The sequence below is a fragment of the Echinococcus granulosus genome (genome assembly GCF_000524195.1).
Source record: "Echinococcus granulosus chromosome Unknown EG_S00088, whole genome shotgun sequence".
In the NCBI taxonomy this organism is placed as follows: Eukaryota; Metazoa; Platyhelminthes; class Cestoda; order Cyclophyllidea; family Taeniidae; genus Echinococcus; species Echinococcus granulosus.
The window spans coordinates 131,308-158,612 of record NW_020170468.1 but is presented as its reverse complement, the minus strand read 5'-3'; the positions used below and the strand labels follow the sequence as shown (position 1 = coordinate 158,612).

At 39.0% G+C, this 27,305-nt stretch overlaps 3 protein-coding genes across 3 annotated transcripts; 2 read left to right on the top strand and 1 right to left on the bottom strand. All coding sequences in view use genetic code 11, as the record gives it.

Moving 5' to 3' along the window:
• Positions 1-888: 888 nt before the first annotated feature.
• EGR_07833 (PQ-loop repeat-containing protein) lies at positions 889-4,730 on the top strand (the record flags this gene model as incomplete). Its single annotated transcript, XM_024497082.1, has 5 exons — positions 889-1,110; positions 2,604-2,800; positions 3,049-3,182; positions 3,253-3,469; positions 4,550-4,730. 5 exons carry the CDS (start codon positions 889-891, stop codon positions 4,728-4,730), a joined length of 951 nt encoding a protein of 316 aa, XP_024348493.1.
• A 941-nt stretch (positions 4,731-5,671) lies between these two features.
• On the bottom strand, positions 5,672-22,813 carry EGR_07832 (hypothetical protein; the record flags this gene model as incomplete). The annotated part of the gene is made up of 19 exons (XM_024497081.1): positions 5,672-5,885; positions 5,994-6,138; positions 6,348-6,560; positions 8,661-9,050; positions 10,898-11,186; positions 11,498-11,536; positions 11,564-11,638; positions 13,975-14,104; positions 14,172-14,234; positions 14,819-14,881; positions 15,334-15,396; positions 17,987-18,046; positions 18,176-18,235; positions 18,584-18,752; positions 21,113-21,259; positions 21,867-21,928; positions 21,967-22,023; positions 22,074-22,209; positions 22,693-22,813. 19 exons carry the CDS (start codon positions 22,811-22,813, stop codon positions 5,672-5,674), a joined length of 2,496 nt encoding a protein of 831 aa, XP_024348492.1.
• A 692-nt stretch (positions 22,814-23,505) lies between these two features.
• EGR_07831 (Transmembrane protein 35) lies at positions 23,506-26,933 on the top strand (the record flags this gene model as incomplete). The annotated part of the gene is made up of 3 exons (XM_024497080.1): positions 23,506-23,616; positions 23,981-24,268; positions 26,682-26,933. The coding sequence occupies 3 exons, from the start codon at positions 23,506-23,508 to the stop codon at positions 26,931-26,933; spliced, it is 651 nt and encodes a 216-aa protein (XP_024348491.1).
• Between the last annotated feature and the right edge of the window lie 372 nt (positions 26,934-27,305).

The window sequence follows — 27,305 nt, the reverse complement described above, 5'->3', positions numbered from 1 at the left end:
ATGAGAAATGTTAGGAGAATTTCAATGGCACCCCTTCAAAAGAATTCATTTTTGATGACCCAACGAATACAAAGTAAGAAATACATGGTGCCAGTAGCAAACATGGTGTTGATACACACTTAAAATCACCTGTTGGACTGCACAAACCAACTACAAGCAGCACCGCCTGCTTTTAGTACTACCCAGTGATTGGCTGTATTTTGTCCTTTTCAACACTATAATTAGGGCAAAATATTAATTAAATATTGAATGGGATCAAGTTGACCGGCTGGTTGTGAGCTTTAAAACAAAATGCAAGTAGTCTGGATAATCATTTTATATGTAGGAACGAAAGTCCGCAGAGACAATGGGAAAAAATAGTCAAATTATATCATGGGATTCAATCTCCTACATAAATTCAATACAATGCCATAAGTTGGAACTGAATTTTTGTTTTGCAGCGCACCCTAGGATTATTGCACCCAGCTCTACGACAAACAGCTAATTACAAAAAGTGATTAACGTTTATTTAAGCACGATCTAGGGGTCCAGCTTTTGTGCCTTTAAACATTTGATATTTTGTCTTGGAGTGTGCATCTTTTTTTGTAGAACGTTATTCTACTTATAAATACAAGTAAGTGTATAGTGCTCTACCCTATGTTTAACTTAAATCAAGAAATTTTAAAAAAAAATATAAAAACAAATTCTAATGCATTTTTAATTTTATTTTTTATTTAATTGGGTTTTGGTTTTTTTGTGATTTTTTGGAGTTAAAATATTTATCTAAAAAGGGCAAGTGTTTTACGTTACTTTGTATTGTTTAGTCTTAGACCTCGCTCATCCGACCTTGTGACGGGGAGTGACTTAGACGATGATGGTGTACAGAGTCTAAGATTGCCGATTCCCTTCATGCCACCGTGGCCGGCGTCCGGCGCCTACGTTGCGCACGGGCGCAATTTTTGCTGGGCCCTCGGGGCCGGTTTGTTGTCGCTGTTGCGTTCTTTTAGTGCCTCGTACCCGCGCGTCCCCCGGGCCCGCTGCTTTGCCGTGGTACTTACGGACCGGCCCGGGCGCGATGTAGGCGATGCGGCATGGGCTAGCCGTGGCTCAGCCGAGGTTCCGACCGTCATCGTGAGTCGGAGGTGATTTCAGATGGCTCTCAGTCAGTGGGCCTGTGTAGAGCTCCGTCCTGATAGCAGTTTGCTTTATTACACCCCTCGCCTTATATTCTACATGACTCAGTGACTACAGATGCTGCCACTAGTGCTTTATTCCTGCTACAGTTCCACAAGCCTCCCCGAAGAGGTAATAACCAGAGCACTAGAGGAAGTTATTGACGTGCGTACTTATAAACATATGCACCTATGTGCCAGAAACCATTGGGGGTGTAGACTCCTTGTAGTCATGTTTGTGAAAACTGCTACAATAATTTTGGTTTATGTTGGTAAAAATAACCACCTTTTTCCTTTGCACGAATAAGGTTCAGGTAAATGCGCTTTTTCAGAAAAAGTGCATTTCGTTCATTTGATTTGAAGTAGCGTTTTAAAGGAAGCGCCAATATTCATTCTGTGCGTATTATTTGCCTTATATTTGGTTGCTACAGAGACAGTTCGCATATGTAAAATAAGGATTAAACTCATTTTTCATACATGGAGCTCGTTAAGTCACTTTTCAACTGCTGTAGCGGAAAGGTGTAAGTTTCAAATTAGAAAGGGGGGCACTTTCTAAAGTCATAGGTCATTTTCAAACCCAGAGAAGGATAAAGGGCTATATGAACGACATTTGCGCTACAATATTAAGCGCAACCCTAATTCGCAGGGGCTGAGGAGCCGCAGTTGTTAGGCCTACCGTCAGGCAATGTCACATTGCTGCAACCGTTTTAAGGCCGTGAAGTGGTCGAGACAGTAGATATTGCGGTTCATTCGTTTGCATAAGCAGAGCCAGTCAGGCGTTGATGATGTAAAGTGCAGCATCTCATGGTTTTGGATTTTACTCAGGTGACTGGTTAAGAAACTTACTGAATTTATTTGCTAGGATTGTTCCTTGAGTCATGCCACAATTAAAAAACGCACACAAATGTATTCTCGGACCTTTCTGCAATCGGATTTCGACGGTAATAATTTACGTAGATTCGTATTGCGATTGGTCAAAAAGCATGACCGCCGAATTTGACACTATGCTTTGTAACTTTTACCATGGCCTAAGGGGCTTCAATAGTAGTGGTTAGGTTTTCATGCATTACAACGACCGCAAAATTTTACTCTTACTTACACCTGTTCTTAGTTTTACTGAAAACTCGCCTGCTTTTCTGTTCAGTAGGTTGGGAAAATTTCTCGGTCAATTTTTGTTTTTGAGCTTTTTCTTTCCAAAAGCACCAGCTCTAAATAATACTTTAAACTCGGACTTTATTGCCGATTTGCTTCGGTACTTGTTGCGTTGATAAAGTTGACTTAAATGTTTTTTATGGTAGATCTCTTAACCACAAGTGAATCGCTCTGACTTACTGGCAGCATCAGTTTTGCTGTTGGGGGAGGAACGTTTTTCGCCTTTTTTTGTACCATTATTTTGTAATAATGCGAATTGAGTGGGTGCAATTTAATGCGATTTTAATTTACAATCACCAGCACCATAAGATGCTCAATCTCGGCTGGGCACTTTTGGATATGTCAAAGGGATTGCTGCCATTCTTTGTAATCTTCGGTGGTGCTATTCCTTACCTTCCGCAATATTTGGAAATAAAGCGCCTTAAAAATTCAGACGGACTTTCGCCTTACGTCTGCCTGACTCTCACAATCGCCAATCTTCTGAGGATCGGATTCTGGTTAGTCTGCTTTAGTGTGCATCACTTGTATGCCTTTGATTCTGATACTTCACATTTCGTTTGACGCCAAGTTGTCTCTTTTTAAGCAGGCTATTTCAAAGCCTTGATGACTTATTCTAAGTGAATCTGCAGCCAAGTCACTAGTAAACTATGGCAGTTTTACGCTGATATGATGAAATGCACTGTTAAATCATTTTTTATAATTAGTCGCAAAAAAATAAAGCAAACATCTGACTTCTCTTTGATAGGTTTGGTCAGCCTTTCCCTACACCCCTCCTCCTTCAAGCCTTTCTTATGGTTTTTACGATGATGTTTATGATGTACGTTTGGGTTAAGTATCGGCAAATGCCCCCCTGTGACGGTGGCGAACATGTATTCTCCGGTGAGCGTTGCTTTCTTATATTAAATCTATAGTCGCTCTCCCTCCTATCTGTAAATTTGTATTTTCACAGATCTTGACTGGAGGTATTTCTGGCATTGGAGTGACTACGAAAGTTATGTAAAGTTCGTCATCCTCTTCTCTGTGGTCTTCGGCGTACCTTGTTTTGCATTCAGTTCATCCTACTTCTTCGTTCAGACAATCGGATTCTTTTCTCTCCTCACAGAGTCCCTACTCGCTCTTCCTCAATTTCTGCGGAACTACCGACATTCTTCTACGGTTGGTATGAGGTGCGGACAATTACTGTTCCCCATCTTAGTACTTTGCGTTAATTGTGCAACCTTTAATTACTGTTTTAGACTCATCATAATTTGCCATAGTTATGGTCTCCCGCAGTGTTTTATTTTCTAGGATGGCCCGTTAAAATGCATTTCATGCTCATGGGGTAGTTTCATTCCTGCCTCTTGTTTCATTGATATTTCCAGCTGGCCTATCTAGAAGATGACGCGATCCTTTACTGATGTTCCCATCTTTACCCGAACTGTTTAGAATAAACGTATTTTTGGACGTACTTACAAGCCAAATGCATGCTCTGTGCTTATAATTCATTTTACTCTGACGATACCACCCGCAGCTACCTACACTTCGTGGACCAATGCTATTGAAGACGGTAGACAGTGGTGGTAGTACATGCATGCAATAGCATGTGATGGTGAGGCCTCTTATGAATAAAGGTATAACATCCGAAGATATTCACATCTGGAGAAGGAGATCATTCACAGTGCGGTGATAGGAGGCTCAGCCGCCCAGCAGTACATTATTGGTGATTTCGGCCGTGATGATTCTGTTCCCAGCCTAGAGCGCAGCTATAATTGCAGCAAACATCTAATTCGTGACGTGTAGTACTCGGTCTCGGACACCAGATTGACCCATAGCCTGTTGTGCAGTTTCACAAGACACTATTACAAGTCTTCCTGAGGGAGTGGTGTAGACGATCATTCACGAGCATGACCATGCTCAATTTTGGGCGGTTATCACACACGGAAAACCAGTACCGATGGGGAAGTGAAGCAGACATTTTTAGGGTGTTTTAGCCGCGCCAACAACTCCCTCTATGTCGAAGTTTTTCATGTACTAGCCAAATATTGGTATGTTTGTAACCGTTGCGAGCAACCATGTAAGAAAACAAATGCGATTTCATCTCCTCGAAATGTGTTTTTGCCTTTTCCTTGCACAAAATTCCAGTCCACCTTACATAATTCCAATGAGGTGCTACAGGTGTCGATTTCTAACGAATGCTGAATGTCTAAACTTCATGGTTTCTAAGAATGATGCAAATGAAAGCCATGATTCTGCTATGTTCTTTTTAGTTTAGAAATGGTACTGATGTGGACTATGGGTGACCTCTTCAAGACCATCTACTTTTTCCTCTCCAAAGCACCTGTCCAATTTCCCGTCTGCGGATGCATTCAAATGGCATTTGATATCGCTATTTTCTTCCAATTTTTAGCTTATAGGAAAAGGCACTCGCACATCCACCTCGACACCTGAGCTTTTTCTTTCTAATTACTTTCTTTTTATTGCCTTTGAATCTTATCAAGTAATTTGTTTGACGTGGACACCAGCTGCTGCTTGCAACGATATCAGTAGCGTACTACGTACTTATTGCTTTTATTTGGTAGGTACTGCTAATCCAGGCGGCTTTAATTCCACCGGTAGTAGTTTCACTAAATTACGACCCATGTAGATGAATACGACGTTATTCTATTGGAGCATAAAACGACAGAGCCACGATGGTTGTTTTTTTTATCCTCCTTTTCATCAAATCGCTAAAGTGAATCCAGGCGTTAAAGGCAATGTTCCACTTTTTTTCTCCATAGAGCCAATGGGGAGTTTGACTGTAGTTTTGTAGATGAAGTGAGATACAATGTACAGAAGTGGGCTTCCTTTAGAATTGGTGGCCTTCCAAATATAGGACACGGCCATTCAATGTTGCTATGGCCACGTGGGTGCTAAATTACCTTTTTGGGGATCGACGCATATTTTGTGCGACTAGCGGAAACAAAGGTTTGGGTAATTTTAGATGAAAAGCACTTTCATTCATGAAATGCAGAATTCCTTCATCTCAAAAAAACGTATCGTACTGGCTAGAAAAACGGCCTCCGGGGATTTCCTGACGAAAGAGGATAATTGTGCCCTTAAATTCAAAATTCTGGAACGAAAAAAATGTTTAACCATTGCGAAAACGCAAATGATGACACCAAAGTTGCTTATTCAAAGTTAGGCCCTGAAAGAATAGTTTCAGTTTTTGCAGCGGATTTGAAAATAAGTGTGCCAAAATATACCAACATATCTGGAGGAACATTTGAACTGTGCATAGATGCTTGCCTGTGTGCGAGAGAGTATATGGTTGTGCCAGAGACTAAAGCAAACTGTGGCAATAGAAGATGAAGGGGAGTGCTACAAGTGGGCGCGTGATTAATCTATTCACTTCACTGACTCCTAACTGATTTGGTGATGGAGTGGTGTCTGTTGAGGTCACAGGCAGAATTCGTTTTGGTCTCCTTGCGATTCTTCAACAAGTTCCGGCGGTACAGATCTCGAAGTGAGGCACTTGCCAGCCTGTCCTCGTTTCTAAATGGCGATTTGTGGAGGAAACTTCCGAAACCACCATCTTTACTCGTATTCGGTTGGCTTCGAGTTACACTGCGATGAGAAGTAGCATTAATAAGTTAACCCTGTGAAAAAGCAGAACATGGAAATTTCCGAGGCGTTTTTACGTGAACGCTATCACATAAACCTGCGGAAACTCACGAAATATCGGTTGACTTGGGCACTGCAGGTGAGTTCTGAATTTGACGCATGGCCTCGTAAACGCGTGTTGAGTCATTTTGCGCAGTCATGCTGTCGACAGAGCGGTTCACCACTGCGAAATGAGCTGCTGGCCATTCGTTACCAGCTGTAGGCAAGCACAATTAATAATATGCATTTTCGAAAGTGTCAGTTTGAACAGCTTCCCCCAGTGAAAGCACAAACTGTTCTGGCCACTTAGCTCCAAGAATAATAATTTTTAAGAACTGTAACTGAGGGCAAGTGTTTAAGAACTCCTAGAAGTCTGCAAGCTTTAGCAAAACCTCCATAAAATCACCACCCAGTCTCAGAACTCACGCTGAGAGTTAACTAGAGCGGTGGGTCCAAAGACTTGCATTGGAATGTAGGGCTCGTGGCTAGGAGGGTCCAGAAGATCTGGAATTTGAGCCCGACCCCAATACTGCCAAATGGGGCGTTTGGTGATGGAATTACTGTTTTCTGAACATCGACTGGAGCTTTGAGAGCGCTTCTCCAATGCTGAAAATCCGTCCGAATTGTTGCTCTCGGTATCTCAAGACAAAAATATTTTCCCCATTGAGGTATTATTACTGCGGTGGGTCATGTCTTTTCCCGAAAGAGGAACGTTAAGCATTCCCTACCAGTTATTGAAAGCATGCATCCTTAGTATTTTGGCTTTAGGAAATGCCTGTCTTTAGCAAGGCCTTGAACCTTCTGTCTACTTTGTGGAGAGCTGCTTTTATCTAACAAGTAAAGACTGAATAATTGGACTGATTTGATTCTGCCTCCACTGCATTAGTTATCAAATTATTTCATTCATTTGCAGAAAATTAGCAACGATGATAATAGTGGAATAATACACTGAATTGTTAATAAGAGAGATGTTGGTATTTTGGACGAAGAATTAATAACTCGCATAATTTATTGACAAATCATTACAAAATTTTATGAGTACAAACAAAAGGCTGCACCGATTTGAACAATCGACATTGGAAGCATGAGCTGATTTCGGAATGCGGATAACTCCCCTTGAAATGTCACAAAATGTAACAAAAATTTCAAACTGGTAAATGCTCAGAGGATGTTAGTTCACTGTATCATTTTAAAGAGCGGTGACTATTTGGTCTATTTATTTTAGCGTATGTATATTTCACAGCTTAACTTATAAAAAGTTCCCGAAAAGGGCCTATCTGGTCTGGAATTTTGGAACAGTTGACGAGGACGGTCGAAATTGATCCCATTAAACCGTAAATGATTTATGATAAAATTCAGGACTTGCATAAGAGACACAGGGTTCAATTCTCTTCTCAAGCAACAAACTACTTAACGTTTGACAGTGATTTAAGTCATCCATCAGGAAAACTTATTTCTGTAAGGCAAACTATCATCCCCATTTACAGTTTGTAAATGTACGGCTCAGAGCTGAGGGATGCCTATCTTCGCTGGGAGGTTGTTAGTAAGCTCGTCTGCTTCACGTAAGGATGTATCCAGTGGTCAATAAAAGAAACAGTTAGTGATTATTCATAACATGATTTACTGTTAGGTGGCATGTTTTGGGACTATTTATCTTGCAAAAACGTTATTAACCGTACTAGCAAATTCGTTAACGTGCTTCAACCACCCAGCGTTTGGAAGAGTTATTTGATAGGGGAACAATGACATTTGTTTTGCTGTACATGTAGGGTCCAGGTAACTATACGGTTTGTACACAATTGTACTTTAGCAACCGTAAGTCTTCCGAAAAGTACGAGATATCATTTCCAAAAAACAAATGGCAATTATGCTTAGAAAAGGGCGTTTTTAATCGAGCCTTTTTCTGGTGCAAAGTGAACTTCAAGTGCTTCTCTTCTAAAGTGAACATTGGAATTCGTAAACAGGCTGTAAATGCGCGCCATTCGTCCAATTGATTAGCATGAAATTAATAAAGTCGCTGTGATATGCATTTACCGGAGATGTTAAAATCGAACCGGGGGTTTTGAGTGGAACGCATTTTGTGATGGACAAACTGGATTAATTTTCTCACATGGCACCCTGCTGCATTTATACACTTATCCTGGTAGTTTACTAGCACCTGAAAAAGTTTGATTGGACTAGTATGGCTGAACTATCTTGGAGCAGCCAACTTTGACGGTCAGGAGCGAAAATAGCACTGATTTTCTCTAAAATCGTAAACGCTCATATTCGCGAATGACCACATCGGTCGTCTCCTCAGAGGGATTTGCACATATTCTGTACAATTAAGTGACAGATTATGCGCCAATCTAGTGTCCAGGATCGGGCGCTCAGCTTGCTGAATTAAAAGTTTGCAGGAGTGGCTACTATGGTGTGGGCTGGGAACGAAACCACCACTACTGGGTTCTTCAATGACATACAGACGTATGGGCCTCTTTGAAACCTTGGCGTCATTTAAGCGACTTAACCCTGAGTGATCCAGGAGACGTGCGTCCTGTGCTTGCAGTTTTTTTGTAGATACGAATAACCTCAGGAACTATACCTTCGTTCACGTTAAAAACTTCACCACTGCACACTATTACATGTGCAAGCTATCACCACTGAACCTCAACCAGGTTACCTGTATCTAAACTTTTTCGCGAAATGTGCGCCAGCTATTAGTAATAGGACACGCTCTCAATTCTCCCACGCCCGCATTACCTGCATGACTTCTTGCTCCCAAAGAACGATTTCTCTGGCGAACATCCGAAGGCGAGCCAGACTCTGCACTGTCCACGGATCTACGGAAGAGATCCGAGCTCTTGTACGAGTGCTGGCTGTCGGCATCACCGTTGTCGGTACGATGACTAGGCGAGTTGGGTCCGCCATGCATGCACAGGGACTCGTGTTCCTCATGGAATGGGCTCAAGTCGCGTTTCCTGGTCGGCTTTTGGTCGTAGAAATGGCAGTTCTGACTGTAAAGCATATGCGCCTGCTTCTCCGGGATCCACAGAGCGCACCTTACAGGAATTGCACAAAGACGCGGTCGCTCACCTCCTGCTACTTTCACCACTAGTGAGGCCGTCTTACGTCTTGGTAATCCGATCCTCCCTAAGCAATAGACCAACTTGACTTGAACAGTTAGTGCAGTTTTCTTAAAAAGATGTTAATAGCAGATGCACCAAACTGTCAACCGTTGAAATATGAGTAGGTGTTCTTTGGTAATAATAACTTTTAACCTTGCCACTCTAAGTGATGATTTTTAGGCTTTCATTACAACTTTATCGCTTTCACAGCGTGGATAACAGTCCCAGACCATATACACTGCGTGGTTTATTTTCGTGAGTTTAATGACCGTAAACAAACTTCTCGCTTACTATTTGAATATAATTACCTTTGGGGTTCGTCATTTTGTCAGCACTAACTTCATATTAGGTGAATACATTGGTTCAATTAATTTTCTAAGTCTATAAAACAATTACCAATTACGCAATGGTATTAAAATGTGTGAACTTGCAGTTAAAGCCCGATTATTAAATTAAATGTCTGGTCCAAGGCCATGTTTCTCCAAAACTTTAGAAATCGTCAGAGCCCATTAACCCTGTATCAGTTCTGAGGACAAACGTTAGTAACAAAATGGGTAGGTTGAACAACTAAAAGATATTCAGCTAATGGGATTTGGGCTATTCTCACAAATCTGAAAAAAACTAGTATTAAAATATACGTACATATGTCTTGAAAATCAAGAGCATGTAATCTTTCTCATTTTGAGATCCCACAAGGTTTATAATCTACTAATTAGAATAAACCTTCTAAATTTCATTTAATATGCTCGTTAAAGAGGTAATCATTTGCAGGAATTTGCCGAATTAGTGCCTTGATAAATAGATCAGTAAAATAGATTAACAGAGTAGCAGCAGCAGTGAAACAAGGACGATTAAATGCATGCGAGATCCCTAATTATTGTAACTAACTAAAAAATGGTCACTAATATTACTTACTCATCTGTATTATTTCTCGCCTTCAAGATGCGCCATTAGCAAGCAATAAAACAGTCGTCGACAGAGCACTCTACCATTGCGTACGTGACAATGGAGAATTAAGACGGGAAAGCACCCAAAAAGAGTAGGACTCGAAGACCATGTAAAATGGTAGGGAGGAATAGTACCAAATACGGTTAACCTGTCTCCCTCCGAAACATGTTCAAGTCCAGCCAGGAAGTTTAATGTTCCATGCATGCTAAGTGATGCTACCCTGACTGTATCACACGAGTTAGTAAGTGGCAAATGTGGTCTATTATGAGTATTAATAGGTGAGGTACGTTGCATGCCAGTCCATTTACCGTTAATCAAGACAGTGGGCACCAGTTGAAGCAAGCACTTGAAACGGTGTAGTAGTTATCCACAAAAGACTTCAATCCCAATGTGGTGACAGGATGCCTGAATCTTGATAATTTATTCATAAGCTGTTGTGGGATTTCTGGAGGAATGATGAAGACAATACTTCAATAGAATCCGCCATATTTTAAACTTAGTCCACGTTAGGTGCTATGACAACCCTATACTGTTCGTTGCATCGCTTGCACATGACGGCCTGGACTTTGCCTAGTGATTACTAGCTATTTGGACTTACAACAGAGTATGCTGGAGGTCAAGTTGTCATCACCGCTGTCGGAGTAAGGTACGCTGTCCTGGGATTGCTCAACGGTACTGATATCATCTGTTGTGTCAAAGTTTTACAGGTACCAGCTAACCACTTGGATAGGTTTTTAAATGTAGTAGGTAGCTAGGTGGGAAGTAAATCTAGTTTCTGTTCCTTTAAAAAGCCTCTGACCTTTTATAAACCCAACATTTCAGGTATGACATTACCTGCTTTTTTATTTTTTTAGATGACGCATCAGTAACCAATTTTTGAGGTCAGAAGGGCATCAAATAACCATTAAGGGAAGAGAGACGCACGGGAAGAGCGAGGTTCGAAGCCCTTATAGACTACGGCGAGGACATAGGGTTGACCGGCATAGGGAGGGTCTACCGGGGCCTCTGGGCGCGTTCCGTCACCATCACGAGGTTGGAGAAGGCATGCCGGTACAAGAACGTCGTCCTTCTCGCACACCGCATGGCGATAAAGGTCGGTGTAGGAAAAGATGTCGTCAATCTCCACCTCCTGCATGCAGTATTCCAAGCTCTCCTCTCCTCCGTGACCAGCGTAGGGAATGCAGAAGACTACTCCAAAGCGCTTACTCCTTTTCTGAAGAAAAAATAGAAGCACGTTTGGGTGAGGCAATACTAGAGGTTAATTAGATCCTACTGTTAAGAATTTATTAGTTAACACTTCATATTTATTCGAATAAAACTAGCCCTAATGATACTGGACCGAAGCAATGTATCGACCTAGAAATGAACACGAAGTACGTGAAGAAAACACGGGGATGAACAAAGTAAAAGTTTTTAGCTGAAGTGATGAAAGTTCTTATAACATCATCGAGGAGCACTACATGAGAAGATCAGGTGGCTTGGGTAGATGAACAAATTTCTTGGAGTTTAAGAAAGTCTTCATACCCTTTGGACATAAGTACAGTCCTCCTTTGTTGAATTTAACTATAATTAGCAAATGAAAAGTCCTACAGTGGGGAAAGTTAAACTGAAAACTCCAGATATGCGTTCTGGGTTAGCGCCTTTAAGTGGTCTTGAATTTACGACCTAATTAAAAGTACCTTGCTCAATAGTTAGTGGAACCTAGCCTGCACAGAAGTAGAATGGCTTAGAAGTTATAAATCTTTCAAAAGAAGGAATAAATATAATAACCAAAGATGCTGTTGTGCAGACTTGTTTGGAAGTTTTTAATGAGGTTGAAGCAGTACTTTAAGTCCTCATATATTTACCACCAAACTCTTCGATTCAAAAAACAAACTAAAATGTAGAACAAAAAAAGTTACTTCGACTGCAGTAGAGATAACGGCGACGCTAATTTTAGACTGCTAGTTATGGGTTTAATAAAAGATGACTTTACCCTAACCGTCCATAATTACAGCCCAAGTTTTATCATCCCTGGAATTGGGTAGATTAAGGGGGGACATTCCACAAAAGTTTATATGGAAGCATTTATCACATTTAAATAAACACTTATTTATCTAAAATAACGTCAGAGATAACTCCAATGCCATGATTAGTTTACACGATTGTAGATTTAAGACGTGTCAGTTTAATAACGCAGTGCGATTACAAATGCCAAAATATTGCGCTTCTCCAACTAGGGTTTCCTTCCTATTGAGCTCTTTAGTAACAAAAATTTTCGCAGATTTCGTGAATGAGGGGAGCACGGTATGCGACACGTCAAACGTTCCTGGAAAGAACGTTATAGTGTCGTACGATGTATCTCAAAACTTGCGCTATGGGTTTTTTTCAGCCACCCACTTTCCTTCAAAAACTGTGGTTTTTTCACAATACACAATACCTCTCTCTAAGGAACCATAAATTTGTTGTAAAATAAGTTTCCGATATTTTAGTCAATAAATTTTTTTAAAGTTAAAGTATCAATTAGTTATCAGATATGCAAATAGATACTGCTCTTAATTTATTTTTCTTTCTCATCCCTAATGGACCCATATGTTTGTGGTATTCGTCAGTCTAATAACAATAGCTTAGTGTTACATTAAGTGTTAAATAAATGCATCTGATTCCACTTCAACCTTCTCAGAGAAGAGCTAAATACTAAAATTCGACTAGCACTTACATGGAACAAATAATATTTGTACCATATCATGTACAACCAACCCTTCCTAAAGAGGAAAATAATTAGAATTTACTGACTTTTATTGTCTTTTTAAACGCGGCGAGAAGCTTTGTCTAAATAGGAGGCGATTTGATATGAATATTTGTAGGTTTTTAATTTTAAAAATGACAGAAGCAGACAAAGATATTTTTGAGAGGAGGAACGAGCAAATAAGAAACCAAAATATTTTTGGGATTCGAGAAATTGGACTTACTTAAAACCCCAATCTGACAATAAAAGCTGCCCCTCTTGAGTGGCTTTCCTTTAATGGCATTCCAGTGCACCTGTGACAAATTAAGTATTTCTCCAGCACAAAGCAAATGGCAACCGTTACATTGCTTTTCATAACGCCAAATGACTTTACCTAAATTTATTCCGCACCACCCTTACAAAATTACGAAAAACAAAAAAGTAGCAAATTCCTGAGCATTTTTACGTTGAGAATCTCAAGATTGGACTCACTTCCATTGATTCTATGCATCATTAATGCCAGCTCTTTATTCTTTATTATTTTACCTGTTCAAACTTAGAGACATGCTAAATACCTTTAGTGAAAACAACAAAATTGAAACTAGAATTTAGTAAAACAACAAACATTGTCCGCACAAAGAGCCAAGAAGTTGATGAGTTACTTTACCATTAAACGTCGCAAAACCACCTTTTTCATTTTTTAGACCTTTACCCGCACTAGTATCTGTTCTCAAGCAGAAACTTTACAAGACGGACAGATGAAAATATTCAAGAGACAAACGCCACAATACTCAATTTGACCTCATTCTGCATAATTTTTTAGAACATTGTCGTAGTATTGGTTTTAGCTTGTAAGACTGTACAATTCACCGATTTAAACAACGGAATGCAATTTGTGACATTCGTTACACTGACAACAGTCTGCGAGCAAATTGCTTTTTTTAATTGTAGAGACTGAGATCATTTGGTTGGATTATCAGAAGTTATAAATGGAAAACCTTTGAGCCTACATTACCTGAATAACACTGGTGAAACTCGCACTTTAGAACACCATGATCTATCTGTGACCATAACATTTCTGGGCTAAGATTGGACCCATGATACCTTTGGAAAAATACGACCCTTTCGAAAATTAACTCAATGAAAGGAGAATGGATCTCCGATTTCCAGCAACACGTTGAGACCCCTGATAAAACGAAGAAAATTGACGTCTAAATGTGGTTTACTGTGAGGCACCCCTTTGGTACCTTTGCTAAATGTCAATAAATTATGAGAGTCGCAATACTGAACACACCTGTGTTTTAATTACTCCCAAGTACAGACGATTTCCGTGATCGCGCCGCGGGGCAAGAACGTGACGTCCAAGAAGAAGACCTCCAGCTGAGTCAAGTGAACTTAACACACTTTGGATGGATGATGATCGTCTGGACAGAAAGAAGGATTAATGGAAAGCCGCTTTGTATTTAGCCCACTATTATGTACAAGACTTACTGAACTTTTACGTCGTATCGTTCCCCATCACTGCTGCTTGATCGTGATTGGTGGGCGTATGGCCTAAGCAAACAAGATTGCTAATAAATCAAAGGGGATTATATTCCACGGGAAATTTAGGCAAATGAAATCCACCAAATTCCTGATTTTATAATTTTGAGTCAAATGCACCATCTGATAAAGGAATACCAAATAATGCCTGCAACAGTGTTTTTATTTGTTTTGCTTGTCCATACATTTGAATTACAATATATAAAGCTATCATATTATCAAATCATTTGGCACGATAAGAGTTCTTCAATATTAAATTCAAATCCCTCTAAAATAAATTCGATAACAAGTAAGAATAAGTTATTACAAATGAAGGTGTAATTTTCATTGGGCTATGGATTAGTTTCCTTATGAACCAATCAGCAGTACTATTTGCTGGGATAAAAAGATATTTTTTCAAGAAAAACTACTGAACGATATACTCACGTATTTCTTCGACTGGGTCTTCCTGGTATAAAATGGTGCTATCAAATTACATCACACTAGTAAATACCAGCGCGGTCATATATGGTGGGAGTTAAGCCGTCTATAGCTTTATAGGGGTGAAGTATATATTTTAGAAAGTGCTTATTTTACAGTTCCTAGATTTAAAATACCGATTTAGTTCACCGTTAAAACTGTCTTCTGTAGAGTTCGAGTAAGATTTGTCCATTTGTGCGCTAAAGGAACCAAATATACGATACGTTAAGATCATGTAAACATCTTTGCAGTAATTTTCCTAACATTTCTCCCACGCAGAAGTGCATTTAAACTCCACCAGAATGACCTTTTCATTAAGCTGCTGCTGTTTCGTCCACAAATTTAATCCATACTCAAATTACTTCATTTTGTTAAATGGTTGCGAGTTCCTCAAATTAACGGTTTACTTAATCGTTTGGCTAAACTGAAAGGTACGGGCTTTTAAATAGCTCGACTAATTTTCAGCGTTCCTTATTATTCTTCACATGGAGTAGGCGTCTATTTGAGTTGTTTATCATAAACAAAAAACTACCCAAGATTTTTTCTTGGCATCCAGTCTTGTGGAAAACTTATTCCTAATTAACTTCCAAGTGCTATTCTAATTTGCTATTTCCAAACCCCTCAAAAATGAGGTAGACGCAAAAACACATACGTTTTGCAAGTAGATTCACTGTTTATGTTTCTACCGCGTGATCTCCTCTTCCGCTCCTTTTTACTAAAACAGGTACAAAAATTTAGTCGGGCAAAGAAGTGGAAAATTGGGTTGACTTTAGCCTAATATCGTTTTGACAGTAGAAGGAACCACTCCCCAAGAAGGCAAATCCGCTGTTCTTGATTAAAATATGTCGTCTGTTTCATTGAGAGAAATCAACAAATTTAACCGAATGCTTACTTTAACAGTCCATCAAGTTAGCTGAAATTAACATTTTATTTTAGAAAGTAGACTAATTCTGAAAATTAAGTTTTGGTCACGAGGTGTAAATCACCTTGGGTTTGCCTCGGTGTTGTTAGCTGATGTCTCAAAATAAAATAGCACTTAATGGTTTTTTGCATGAAACAAAAAAAAACCCTTGGTGTATTAAGTATGCGGAAATTTATTACCACCTTTACACAGTCACAAAATTTGAAGATACAAAATTGGTAAATCGAACTAAAAAATCCCACCTCAAAACACATCATTCACTTAAATCTCCTAATCTCCTACGTTGGGAAGTTGAAGGCACCTATTGCCTTTTTACACATTTATGAATTTTTTTACGTAACCAAACATCTGCTGGCAATTGGAATGAAAATAGGATGAGGATATAATGGCTTTTATGAGACAACATGTACCAATTTAATTGTTGTATCCTATTGTCTGTAGATTAAAATTAGCGATAAGTTGGAAAACCAATAACTGAAATTTCAGAAGGAAAAAACGAAAACGCCTCAATAATTGGTCACTTTAAACATTGTTGCAATTAAAATTTTCTCTTCGTGTTTGAATGCTACTTATCAGCCAGAAATGTTTTGTTTAATCGGCTACTCACTTATTTCTATCCTCTGTTCTTAAGTGAGGACGTTGTGATCTGAAGTAATAATACGTGAGATTTACACATTCTTGTCATCCCATCAGAGTTGCAGTCCGGCAGCTTAGAGCATGGACAATGCCATGACTAGATTGCGCGATTATGAGCTAGAGACTGCCCTGTATGAAGGCATCAACTGTCTCTATGTTTGTTTTGAAACTAAAAAAAAGCTGTAGAAGAAAGTGGCTATTCTTACACATTTACGTTATCATAGAGATGTTCACTTCAATTAATACCCCTTAGTGGATATCTGCTATGGTGTTTACTGCTGACCCAAAATATGATTAGTTTTGGACAAACTCTTATTAATTTATAGCAAACAAAATTTGAAGAATTTTGGCTACTGCTTTGACAGTGACGTTAACGAAAACAGTAAAAAACAAACCTTTTCATTTTGGCATTTCATTAGATCTTTCAATATCCTACACCTCATAATGCGTTATAGGAGACAAACACGATGCAAGATAGTTAAAAATTTAAACGAAATGTAAACACCAATGCAGGGTGAACTGTTCCCTCTCGATACACGGTATCAATTGTTTCAAGTTTTGCATAGCTAGCTTCTTTCGAGTGACTCTCTAAGATTTAAAACAGGGAATTTGTCGATTCGCTATACCTTTGAGTCGCTGTAAGTTGCTTTTGCAGAGTGTCCTTAAAATTAAAAGCAACAGGCAAAAAGTGCACGTTTTACGACCTAATTGCCTAGCTGTAATATATTGATTCTGCTTCTTTCCCTCGTTTAAAATAAATCGGTAAAATATTCCAATACCGCAAAATGAATGCTCGCAACAGATTGTCATATAAATCAAAGTAATTGATGATTTCTTCAGTAAAACAAAGTCCCCTTTTCCACATGAGCGTTTTAGAAGCACTCCGAAATGGCACCTTTCTCAAAATTTAACCACTGTAAAGTAACTTTCCAAGATTGATTCTTCAGCTGTACCACAATTTCTAAAAAAATAAATTCCCCACTTTATTACGAGCATGAAAAATATCCCATGTACTTACTTATAAATGAAGATACGAATGTTAAGCGGCAAATCTTATAAATTTACCTACCGTATTTTTTGAGGAGACTATTAACTGCAGGTCAAAAATAGGTGTGAAGCGGATTCATAAAACAGGATAGGGTGACCGTTCAAAGACACTTTAATATTTTATGACCAATGCACTTCGACTTATTTCTTAAAAGACAAAGCAAATCACTTCCCATAAAAAGACTAGTATTTAGGTGCAAGGCTGTTTTAACTGCATTCTTCTCATAATGCATCCGTTTAAAGAAGCATAAAATAAACCCTTGTTTTAAAAACACTTGTTATTAAATAGTGTCGCGCTTTATTGGTCTTGTAAAACCAGAAACAAAATAGTTCTATTGACAATGCATTGTCTTAAACGGACTAACAATAAAATACTACCGTAAAGCATTAAAAACGCACTTTTTGAATGGTTTTTGATGTTACCAATAGATCTAAGGTAATTTCCCCGGCTCAGACACTTACGCGCCTCTAAGGCTATTCTTGCTCACTGATCGTGAGTGGGAGCTCTGCGATCTGAAAAACGAACATGGGTTTACTTAAATACCTTATCGTACCATGAATTAAGTAGAAGCTTTTACCGAAAAGATCCCGGAAAACATACATCTACAGACAGTATGCACCACCCCTGTGTCGAAATAGAAGCTGATTTAATATTTAACAAAAAAGAGGAGCTTCAGAGTTTACAAATAATTAAACTCACGGATTTCGACCACTACAACTGGCCTCCAAAGAGTTGGAAAACGATTTCCGACGTTGCGAACTAAAAGGGAAGAGTAATATCATCAAATGTTGAAATGCATATAGGCTTTCAAGTACTAAATCCCCTTCTGATAAGATGCTAAAATAGAACTTCAATTTTCCATGCAAATAAGACAGGCAAAACTCATACGTTTTACAACTCGATTTCCTAGCTCCGCTAGGTGGATTTTGTTTCCTTAAGTTGTTGTTCCTGAAACGAGAAATAAGTTAATTCACTATATCGACTTGATACTAAATAGGTTATTCTTCTCAAAATTTAAATACTTCTCTAACACAAAGGCATCTTTCAAAATCTGAATTCTCAGCAATTGCTTTTTAACAAATCTTGACGTCATTACACATAAAATACGATTATTTTAATGTTTTAGTAGTTAGGGGGTAGATGCTACTGAAAGCTTTACAGTAGAGACTTAATCATTGTGAACAAACTATAATTTGAAGCATTCAGATTGTTATTTGATGAGTTATTTGAACTTATTCACCAAACCGTTTGAAAATCTACTTTCATCAAGTGGGTGAAATGGATGTCGAAACGCACTCCCATTTCTTCTTGTTGCGATAAATGTGCTTGGAGGGAGATCGTGACGTAGGCGCGGGTCGTGGAACAGGGGGTGTCGGCTTTACCTGCGCGCCGGACACAAGAGTAATCTGATCGTCCAACCACTTTTGCATGGCTTCACTCGTCCTCACGTAGCGGCCGCTTCCACCTGTCAATAAAAATTGAGTTGCAGGAGGACCCCTGCCCTTAGTAGTACTTAACTGATTTTGCTCGCACAACCCACAAGTTGTGGCATTCCCGACTAACTTTTACATGCGGTTCCGATGGAAATTACTTGCTTACTTTTACTTAAACGACATCTTTTAGGTGTCAAATAGCAAAAAGTGACTTTCCACCGAATCCTCTCAGATACACTGCACCGACTCATGGAATAAAGAATGACATTTAATTCACAGAATCATTATTATTGAAGAGAGGAGGGAGATGCAAAAATTGTGATTTATTAAACTTTCTTGTTACTGATAATTATTACTGACCTGCAAAGTCCCTAAAATTCAGTAGAGTCCACAGAAATTTGGTAGCAAGAGTTGACAGTTAAGATTTCTAGTGTTAAAAATGTGTGTCCTTCGACTGGATAGAATAAAAATAGGCAATTAATTAGTTCTGTTATGAAATATTTAATATATTGGTAAACATTTTAGATTAGTCATACACCAGACAAGAAACAATTTTTCCTGTGCAAAAAAGCAGTACATTACCGTTTAAAAAAGATGACTGCTAAATGAAGGTCTGTAGGGATCTTCTTAGTCGTATCGAGAACCTCTTGGGAACATGTTGAAATTCTCACAAATTTTAAGTTTAGGTTTTATTTTTAACATTAACTAAAGCTAAAGAGGGGGTTGCAGAATTTTGTTTTTTACCAGGTTTCTAATCCCATTTAAACACGAAAATAATAAAGTTGGGATTAAGTAAAAGAAAATAAAACCCACTTAGATTGAAAAGGTCTGTTCGGCCTACAGACTGCGACGCTTGCACCTTTTGAAGGGATAGTGGCTAACCATGGAGCACACCTTGAGACACTTGCAAGCATGCGATAGGAAGTCGCAATTCTACCCATATTATTGGCTCCTTTCAGGCTTCAAGGGACAATAGAAATTGGTTGTCGTGGCAACAAGGTTTTATGCAAGCTTTTAATCTTAATCACCTTTGTAATGACTATAATCATAGCAAAATTCTCAGAGGAAATGAACAATTATTTCTGTTGCTTATTTCCGATTTTGACACAGCGCACTACTAGTTTCCCTTAGAAATAATTCAATGGAATGAGATCAGCCAAGAAACACGAAAGTCTACCGGAAAGCAATGAATTTCATACACTCTCTCGAGTAACATTTCGTCTTAGAACTAATTAACTGACGTTGGTTAACTCCGTATCCAAGATGATTATTTTTTTCGTAAGGTAATAAACAACCAACGTACTTGCATCAGCATTTCCAGATGTCTTCTGACTCGGATGACAAGTGCAACTTAGTTATTATAGCATATTGTATTAATAAACAAAGTGTCGTTTAAAGGAGAGCAGCATGTAAAACTTAGGTTCATCTCCTCCGAATAGTGAGGTCTCAACCATCAATCCGCTAGTCACTAGCCAACCAAACATCTTTGCAGATACGCTTTCCCTTAGCAATTATTAGTCTATTTAATGACATTATCAAAATTACGCAAAAACCCCAACATAAAGAAAACACGTCTTGACACCAACAATATAATGGCACATTGTCACAAGTGGACTTTTGCTGACAATGGTGTCTGAACTTCAAAATTATATTTGCAAAAATAAATGGGCATTGTGGAATTTGGTTATTTCAGACATTTTATCTAAACGTTTATTGACTTCTCAGTAATGCTAAATAATAATGGAAATAATGCACTTTTAATCATCATTTAATAGTCAAATCACAGTTTCTAACAAGGCCAGAGAATCGTTTGAATTCAGAGAAAAACATACTACTTGTCATTATTTATATTTTGTAAGTTATTATTTTATAGAAAGTGTTTGAATGGTGTATAACGAAACCTACTTTTATAAATGTCCCTCAAAACAAACTTGTACTGGGTAGTTTATGGTGGACCCCCATCCTGAAAGGCACAAGTATTTGCAAAACTGAGATCTAACAATAAGGAGCAATTTAGAGCCATTGCATGCCCTATCAAGACTTTATAAAAGCAAGGGTAACCAGGTAGTTTGTTATGGCAGCGGAAGCTTCCAGCGGAGAGGAAACACAATATCTATTGTTTCTTCTAAGTTCCTATGACATTAAAGCCACTGGGTAGTGCAGTCTTATTTCTCCCTATCAATACTATTGTACTTTACTCCACTACTACCTTACTAGTTTTTCAACATTTGCACAACAGTTTAGGCTTAAAAAACACAGTTTGCTTGCGTAAAAATTAGGAAACACCCTTGCTGATGCTGATGAAAACACTTTATAGGTCGAATACTCGCTTTAACTTAAAATAAGTTTTAAAAAGTCTTAAAATAAGTTTAAGAAATCCAAAAAAACAAACCTGGTGATGTTGATTTAGTAGGGATCAGACTGACTGCAGTAAGTCGGAGATTTTTAGCTTGCCGTTTCGTTGACACCAGCGTGACTGATCTCAAAGCATCAGAGCCATCGGTAGCCAATTCTCGAAACATTCGCATACTTTTGATATCTGGTGGTAGATGCTTGCATATCAAAAAAAATCGAAAGGTCGCGATTCCGACTGATATTTTAAATTTCTAATTGAATGGCAAACTCATCCTAAAGTATACTTAAGCAATGAAATCATATCATACATCATCTGAATATCCATCAGTGACGAAATATATGGAATAAGACCTTCAACTATTGATTGCTGACATTAGTCCAAGTAAAGCGTAGCTTAGTAAACCTAGCTTGGAACTAAACATCCAAAATTCCAAGTCACTAAGAGTTCGACCCGCGATCGATTGCATTTGATGGCCTGAATGAAGCCAGTTACACTAAAACAATCTTAATTTTCCACCGAGAAAAAAACAATATTAAATTTGCAAAGGCCTTTTTTTCGCATTTGATAAAGATGTGCAACTACGTGCTGGCGAATAACTGTTTTGATCTTATTCCTTTTTTCAGACGCATCAGTACAAAAAACAACACTTGAATGTCTTGGTTTTCCAAAAACAGTTTTCAGCTGTAGTAGGCGCAAAACATCTCCACTTTTCATTTTTTCTAAATCTAAAATTTTAAACAATTGCGTAAAATATTTATGAACTTTCGGATGGATTAAACTTGACGCAAACCCATGAATGCTAAGGATATCAAAAATCGTGCAAGTTTGCAAAAATTTGGTAAAATTAGGGGCCTAAAAGAAGTAAAAATAATTTACACTAAAAAAATTACCTATTTGTAAAATTGCCTTGAGACCAGTTGCAGATAGGCTCATAAATCATTACAAGTCTGAAATTGCGCAACATTTTAGATAACAGTGAGATGGTGGGAACAAATACCTTCTTTCTCCCACAGAGAGTATACACTTGAGCCAGATAAGTCTGCCCAAGAACTTTAAGTTGCTCTTATAGCAATCTGCGATTTTAGAGCAATGATAAGTTACACGATCGGCAATGTAATTCAAAAGTAGCAAAGCTGTAAATAGCCTTGAAAGCATTTGTGACTAACATGCACAAATATTGGAAGCAATTATTTCTTACAAAAAAGTTTGGCGTACGTGCAAAAAGAAAGATTCCTTTAAAGGTAATCGGAATGACAAATAAAGGAGACGCTGTCGTTAAGTAAAATTAAGCAGCCAATGAAATTAAACATAATTACAAATTAATCAATCTTTAGTACAATTCTGCTTCTGTGAAGTGCAATCGATTTCATTTTTGTGTTTTGTAAAGCAGCGACTGAAGTAAACCTACATTTCTGTTAACTGCTAGTCTTATGATGTATTAGGTATCGACGATTGGGTGACAGTTGCCAAAGTATGCCATTCTTAGACACATAAACAAATTAGCTAGTTGAGGTTTAATAAAATTGACAGCAATTTAGGAAGCCTGATCCTTATTCCGTGTAACCAAATTTGCTAATGTACAAGCCCAGTTCTTAGATCTCCTTTCCATAGAAAACCTGACATTCCAACACAGAAGTTAATCTTGCAATGCAGAGCATTCCTCCTCTTTTGCCAGTCGATCCGGTCCTCCGAGCTTGTTATTCTGTACTCCTTTAAATCATCGTGACGTCGCGCCATCAGATAGACTTGGAACTGGGGGAGCCACTCCTGCTTTCATCGTACTTCCCTGTCCACCGTGATGTCAAGTTTACTTATTTAATTCATGACAACGATTAAGGTAACACACTTCCTCTAGCTGGTCCTTGTTTAAGACACCATAAAGCAGTTGGCAGTTATTGAACATGCTAGATTCCTGGTATCTTCATTATATCGTTTTGACGTCTCCAGCAATTTGTATGTCTTTTAGGTGCAAGATTTTCATATGCTCACATCTCCTGCCATTATGTATAGGTAAAATTAGGGCGGCTTTCCAACTTGTCTTATTAAGGATCGGTGATTGACAATGTATTTTTCTTTGCTTGCCCTTAAAATCAAGTATTTTAGAAGGATTCCCTATATTTAGAAGTCCTCCAGACAAATTTGAGCCACCTTTTTTCTGGTTGGAAGGCCTTAGAGTACTCTGCTATTTTAGGATTCTTCATTTTGATATCACTTTTATGGTTTCGAATGAAAACAAATATCTGTGAAAGGGCATCATGTTTGTGTTAGCGTTGTAGTTTCTGCGTTTGCTATTCCGTACATTACCGAATGTAAACGCACCGGTAGGTCTTTCACTTGTGTAGACTTGCTCCCAAAGTTCGGCATTTGTCAACTAGTAAGCTATCCTTTTTTCATTAACCGTTTCAGCACCTTTCCTGCACATTTGAAATATGTCCGATGTCGCCTTAAAATCTATCTCGATCATAATTGGGGCATTTTTTGCCCTTTTTGGCGTTCTTAAAGTGGCGCCTCTGTTCTCTGCTGACCTCTACCACGACATGGTTAGTTCCACTCTACAGACATGTCAAAACTGCAGTATGTTTTTCGTCAGGCCTCATACGTACTTGTGCTTGTGTCTTCGTAGATATTTGCTGGAACTGTTGCACTTTTTGATTTATGCAGTCAATTTGGTTCTACATTGCACTAGTTTTTTGCGCAGAAATGATACGTTCCTTTGTATTTTGTCATAGAGTGGAAACCGACTGGAACTTAACCTATTGCTCACTGAGTAGTAAAGCTTCTGTTTTATGCGTTTTTTTAATGTTGCGTGAATTGCCATGAAGCTTTTGGTTCGGAATTTCGCTAAACTCCGTAATTGGATTTTTATATCATAGCTTGCGCTGACCTCTCACTCTACCTTCACAGCGTGGGATATTTGCGCGCAGTGCCAAGGTCTTTCCCCTGCAGCGGTTTACAGGCTGGCGGCCAGAAGCGGATGCGATGCGTCGCTTTTGTGGTGCCGTCGAGATGGTCTGTGGTGTAGTGCTAATGGTGGGTCGGGTAGACATCGCCGATATGGCAAACGTGGCGCTCATGGTCCTCCTCTTTTTCATCCTCTTCGCCAACTGGGCTCTTGGTGAGGGCCTCAAGGAGGCCTCCCATGCCATAGTTCTTGGTCTCGTTCTTACCTGCCGCTTCGTCATCCGTCTTCAGGTTAGTCTGCATACCCTTCCTCTCTCGATTTATACGCCTGAGGTCACTGTCGCTACGGAATAGTACTAGGGCATTCAAATCAAATAGGACTTTTGATTTTTAAAAGCAGATTTAAGGAGTGCAAGCTGTATTTTTTTGCGTAATTCTCCCTTACATTTATGCACCCTAGCTTTCTACCACCATCGGCAAAACAACTGAACCCTCCTAGGATAATCTGATGCACTTCATCGATGTGAAAGGCCTTCTTATTTCCTATCTTTCACTACCTTTTCGAAGTCGTAAATGTTCATGTTTGTGAATGATTGTGTTCACTATTCCCTAAGAGAGAATCTCACTTGCTTCTCGTGGAACCTCACAACAGATTTTGCGTCAATGTGGTGGCGAGGATCAGCCGTTCCACGCGGTGAATTAAATACTCATGGGAATGACTACTGTACTTTGGACTGGGAACGAAGCCATCACTGATGGAGCCTTCCGTGACGTCTTTGAGACATTGACCTTATTCAAGTGACTTAATTCTGAGCGGCTGAGGGTCCTATTATCTTACTCTGTGTGGAGCCTTTGCAGATACTCGGATCCTCGGGTGCCGTTTTCATTTACGAAAAGCCACATAGCACCACCACCATTGCCTGGCGTCTCTAATAACAATGTTTGGATGAGTTCGCGAGATGTGCGAAACTAATAATAATACGTCGCACCTGCTACTTACTACCGTGTGTAGTATCTCCACGGTAGCATGGACTTTTATATCTGTGAATTATGAGACTTGATTTGAATAGAACCTCTTTCGTATTCCTTCGGTTGGAAACACTACTTTTCTTAAGTGGTAACTTAACCTTTCAAGATCTCTATCTCTACTTTCTGTAGCGTAAAGAGAAAGTGAACCAGCTATACTCTGCACATTCAAGTCAGTCTGTTACCTTTTGCTTCTGCTGAGTGCAATCACCTTATTTTCATCTGTTGTGCTCGATTTCCCCATTTCATTCTGCGTCAAAATTACGAGCTCATGCCTATTATCTCTCAGCTTAGCTGTTTTCGTATTTCCTTATCATATATTTTATCTGCAAGACTCGTTTTTGAGTGGATCTTCGAGGATTTTCTGCTTTTTCTTTCTGGCAGACAATTTTAGTTTTGCGAATGGGCTCTCTGAAATGTCTCAGCAGAAAATAATTTTACGTGGCTGATCATGAACTATAGTGGAAGTAGGTTCACTTATCTCAGATGACAGTTTGACGTGGCTAGTAGTCTGACAAAATTGAAACATGTGAAAATAATAGGTAAGGTAAAAGAGCTGGGAAATTGGATTGAGTTAGCTCTAGGTGGAGAAGCGGGAACTAAGACCTACTCGATTATCTTGAAGACAAACTCCTTCTACTCCTTCCGCAATTCAAAGAACTAGTAATGCAAAAACAATTCTTAGCTGTTATTAAATAGTACAGCTGCATGAGACTTGTCCAATCGGTTGAACTTGGTTGCCTCTTATTGTTTGCAGGGGAATATGAAGACGATTGAGGAGCTTCTGACTAAGCAACCAAGACCGGCCTTACTGAGAAAGGCGGGTCATATGGCTTGGAGTTAACAAGATTAGCCAATTAACTCACCGTTTATTCCCACCAATTTGAGGTTCTTCCCTCCGAACATATTACTTAAAATGGGACCTTTAGAATGTTGGAACCGAAAAGAGGAGGGTGCTGATGCTGGATTGATGAGAATGCGTGTTAATCACCTTTATATTAGTGTTTCATTGCACCTAAATGCCTGATTTCATCAAGAACTAATTTTGTTAATCGACATCTCTAAGTGTTCAGTTGTACTTTGCACCAAATTTTCCCTTGTATGATGAGGTAGGGTGCTTTTAACTCCAAATTTCTTTGCAAGGCCTTTTAGTGGTTAGAAGTTTTCCGATGAACTATTTTGATCTTGAAATCAAACCACTTGGGAGGCTTGAGATAGTAGTAAGGTAAGAGTACTGATGGTGAAATTTTGTGAATTCGGGTTCATCTCCCAAATAGTGATTTTGAAGTGTTGGAAACGATCTGATGAGTCAAAGAAGCTGGGTGACTAGATTGATTTCATGGGAGTGGGACTTGAGACTTTCTTGCCTCTGCTCTATCTGCGATTTAAAAGTGGATAATATCACAACATTGCGTTATTTCAATTGCTGAAAAATGGATTCTAGTTTCCTCAATAGGTGTTTGGCGTAGTGGATTAATGAGTCAGATTGTGTGTGACATTTTTGTATAGTTTTAAAAGGCGGCAAATGTTAGATGGTCCATTCCTCCTACTAGTGTTGCCAATTACAACTTCACGTGGCCTTCGTTTCTATGATACTGTACCATTTGATTAGACTAAGTTTTCTTTTGAGGAACAGGTTTTGATAAGAGGTCTTATTGCTCGCCTTAATCTTACTCAGACTCTTCAAAGGAACGAGTTGGATTTGGAGGCTATGGACCGAAATCAAATCGACGTCGCCTTCCGCAAGGAGTTACGACGTAGGATTGCGGAGCTACATGAATCCGTGTGTGAGACACAGAAGATTATCAAGGAGGGTAGCAAAGCTGAAAACGACTGGACCGCAAGGAAGAAAACGCAAGGGAAGGTTGGAAACAGGTACAAGAAACAGGGCATTTCGATTCACGGGAGTGCCTCAAAGAAGAACGACTGATCTTGTGAATCAACTTTCTTCCTTTTTTGGTGTCCTTTTCTACATATTGTGCATTACGTTACCTGAACATTTGTCGTTATGTAAATATTGTCTTTGATCTAATACGTCTAGGCGGCATACTGGATTTCAGTGGGCATAAGTGAACACAATGAAGATTTGACACTGGACTGTCAACAGCAAGTTTATTTTCTATGACACAGTGTTGTCAGGCGGTATAAACGTTAAGGCAAAACACACATAATGAATCGAGACCTTCCTGACACTAACCTGTGAGGGAGGGTTACGAAAGTTTGCGCTTGAATGCAAGCTCAATATGTCAACTAACGGAAAAGAGTAGGTCCTAAAAATATAAAGTAAGAGAAGGAGCACGAC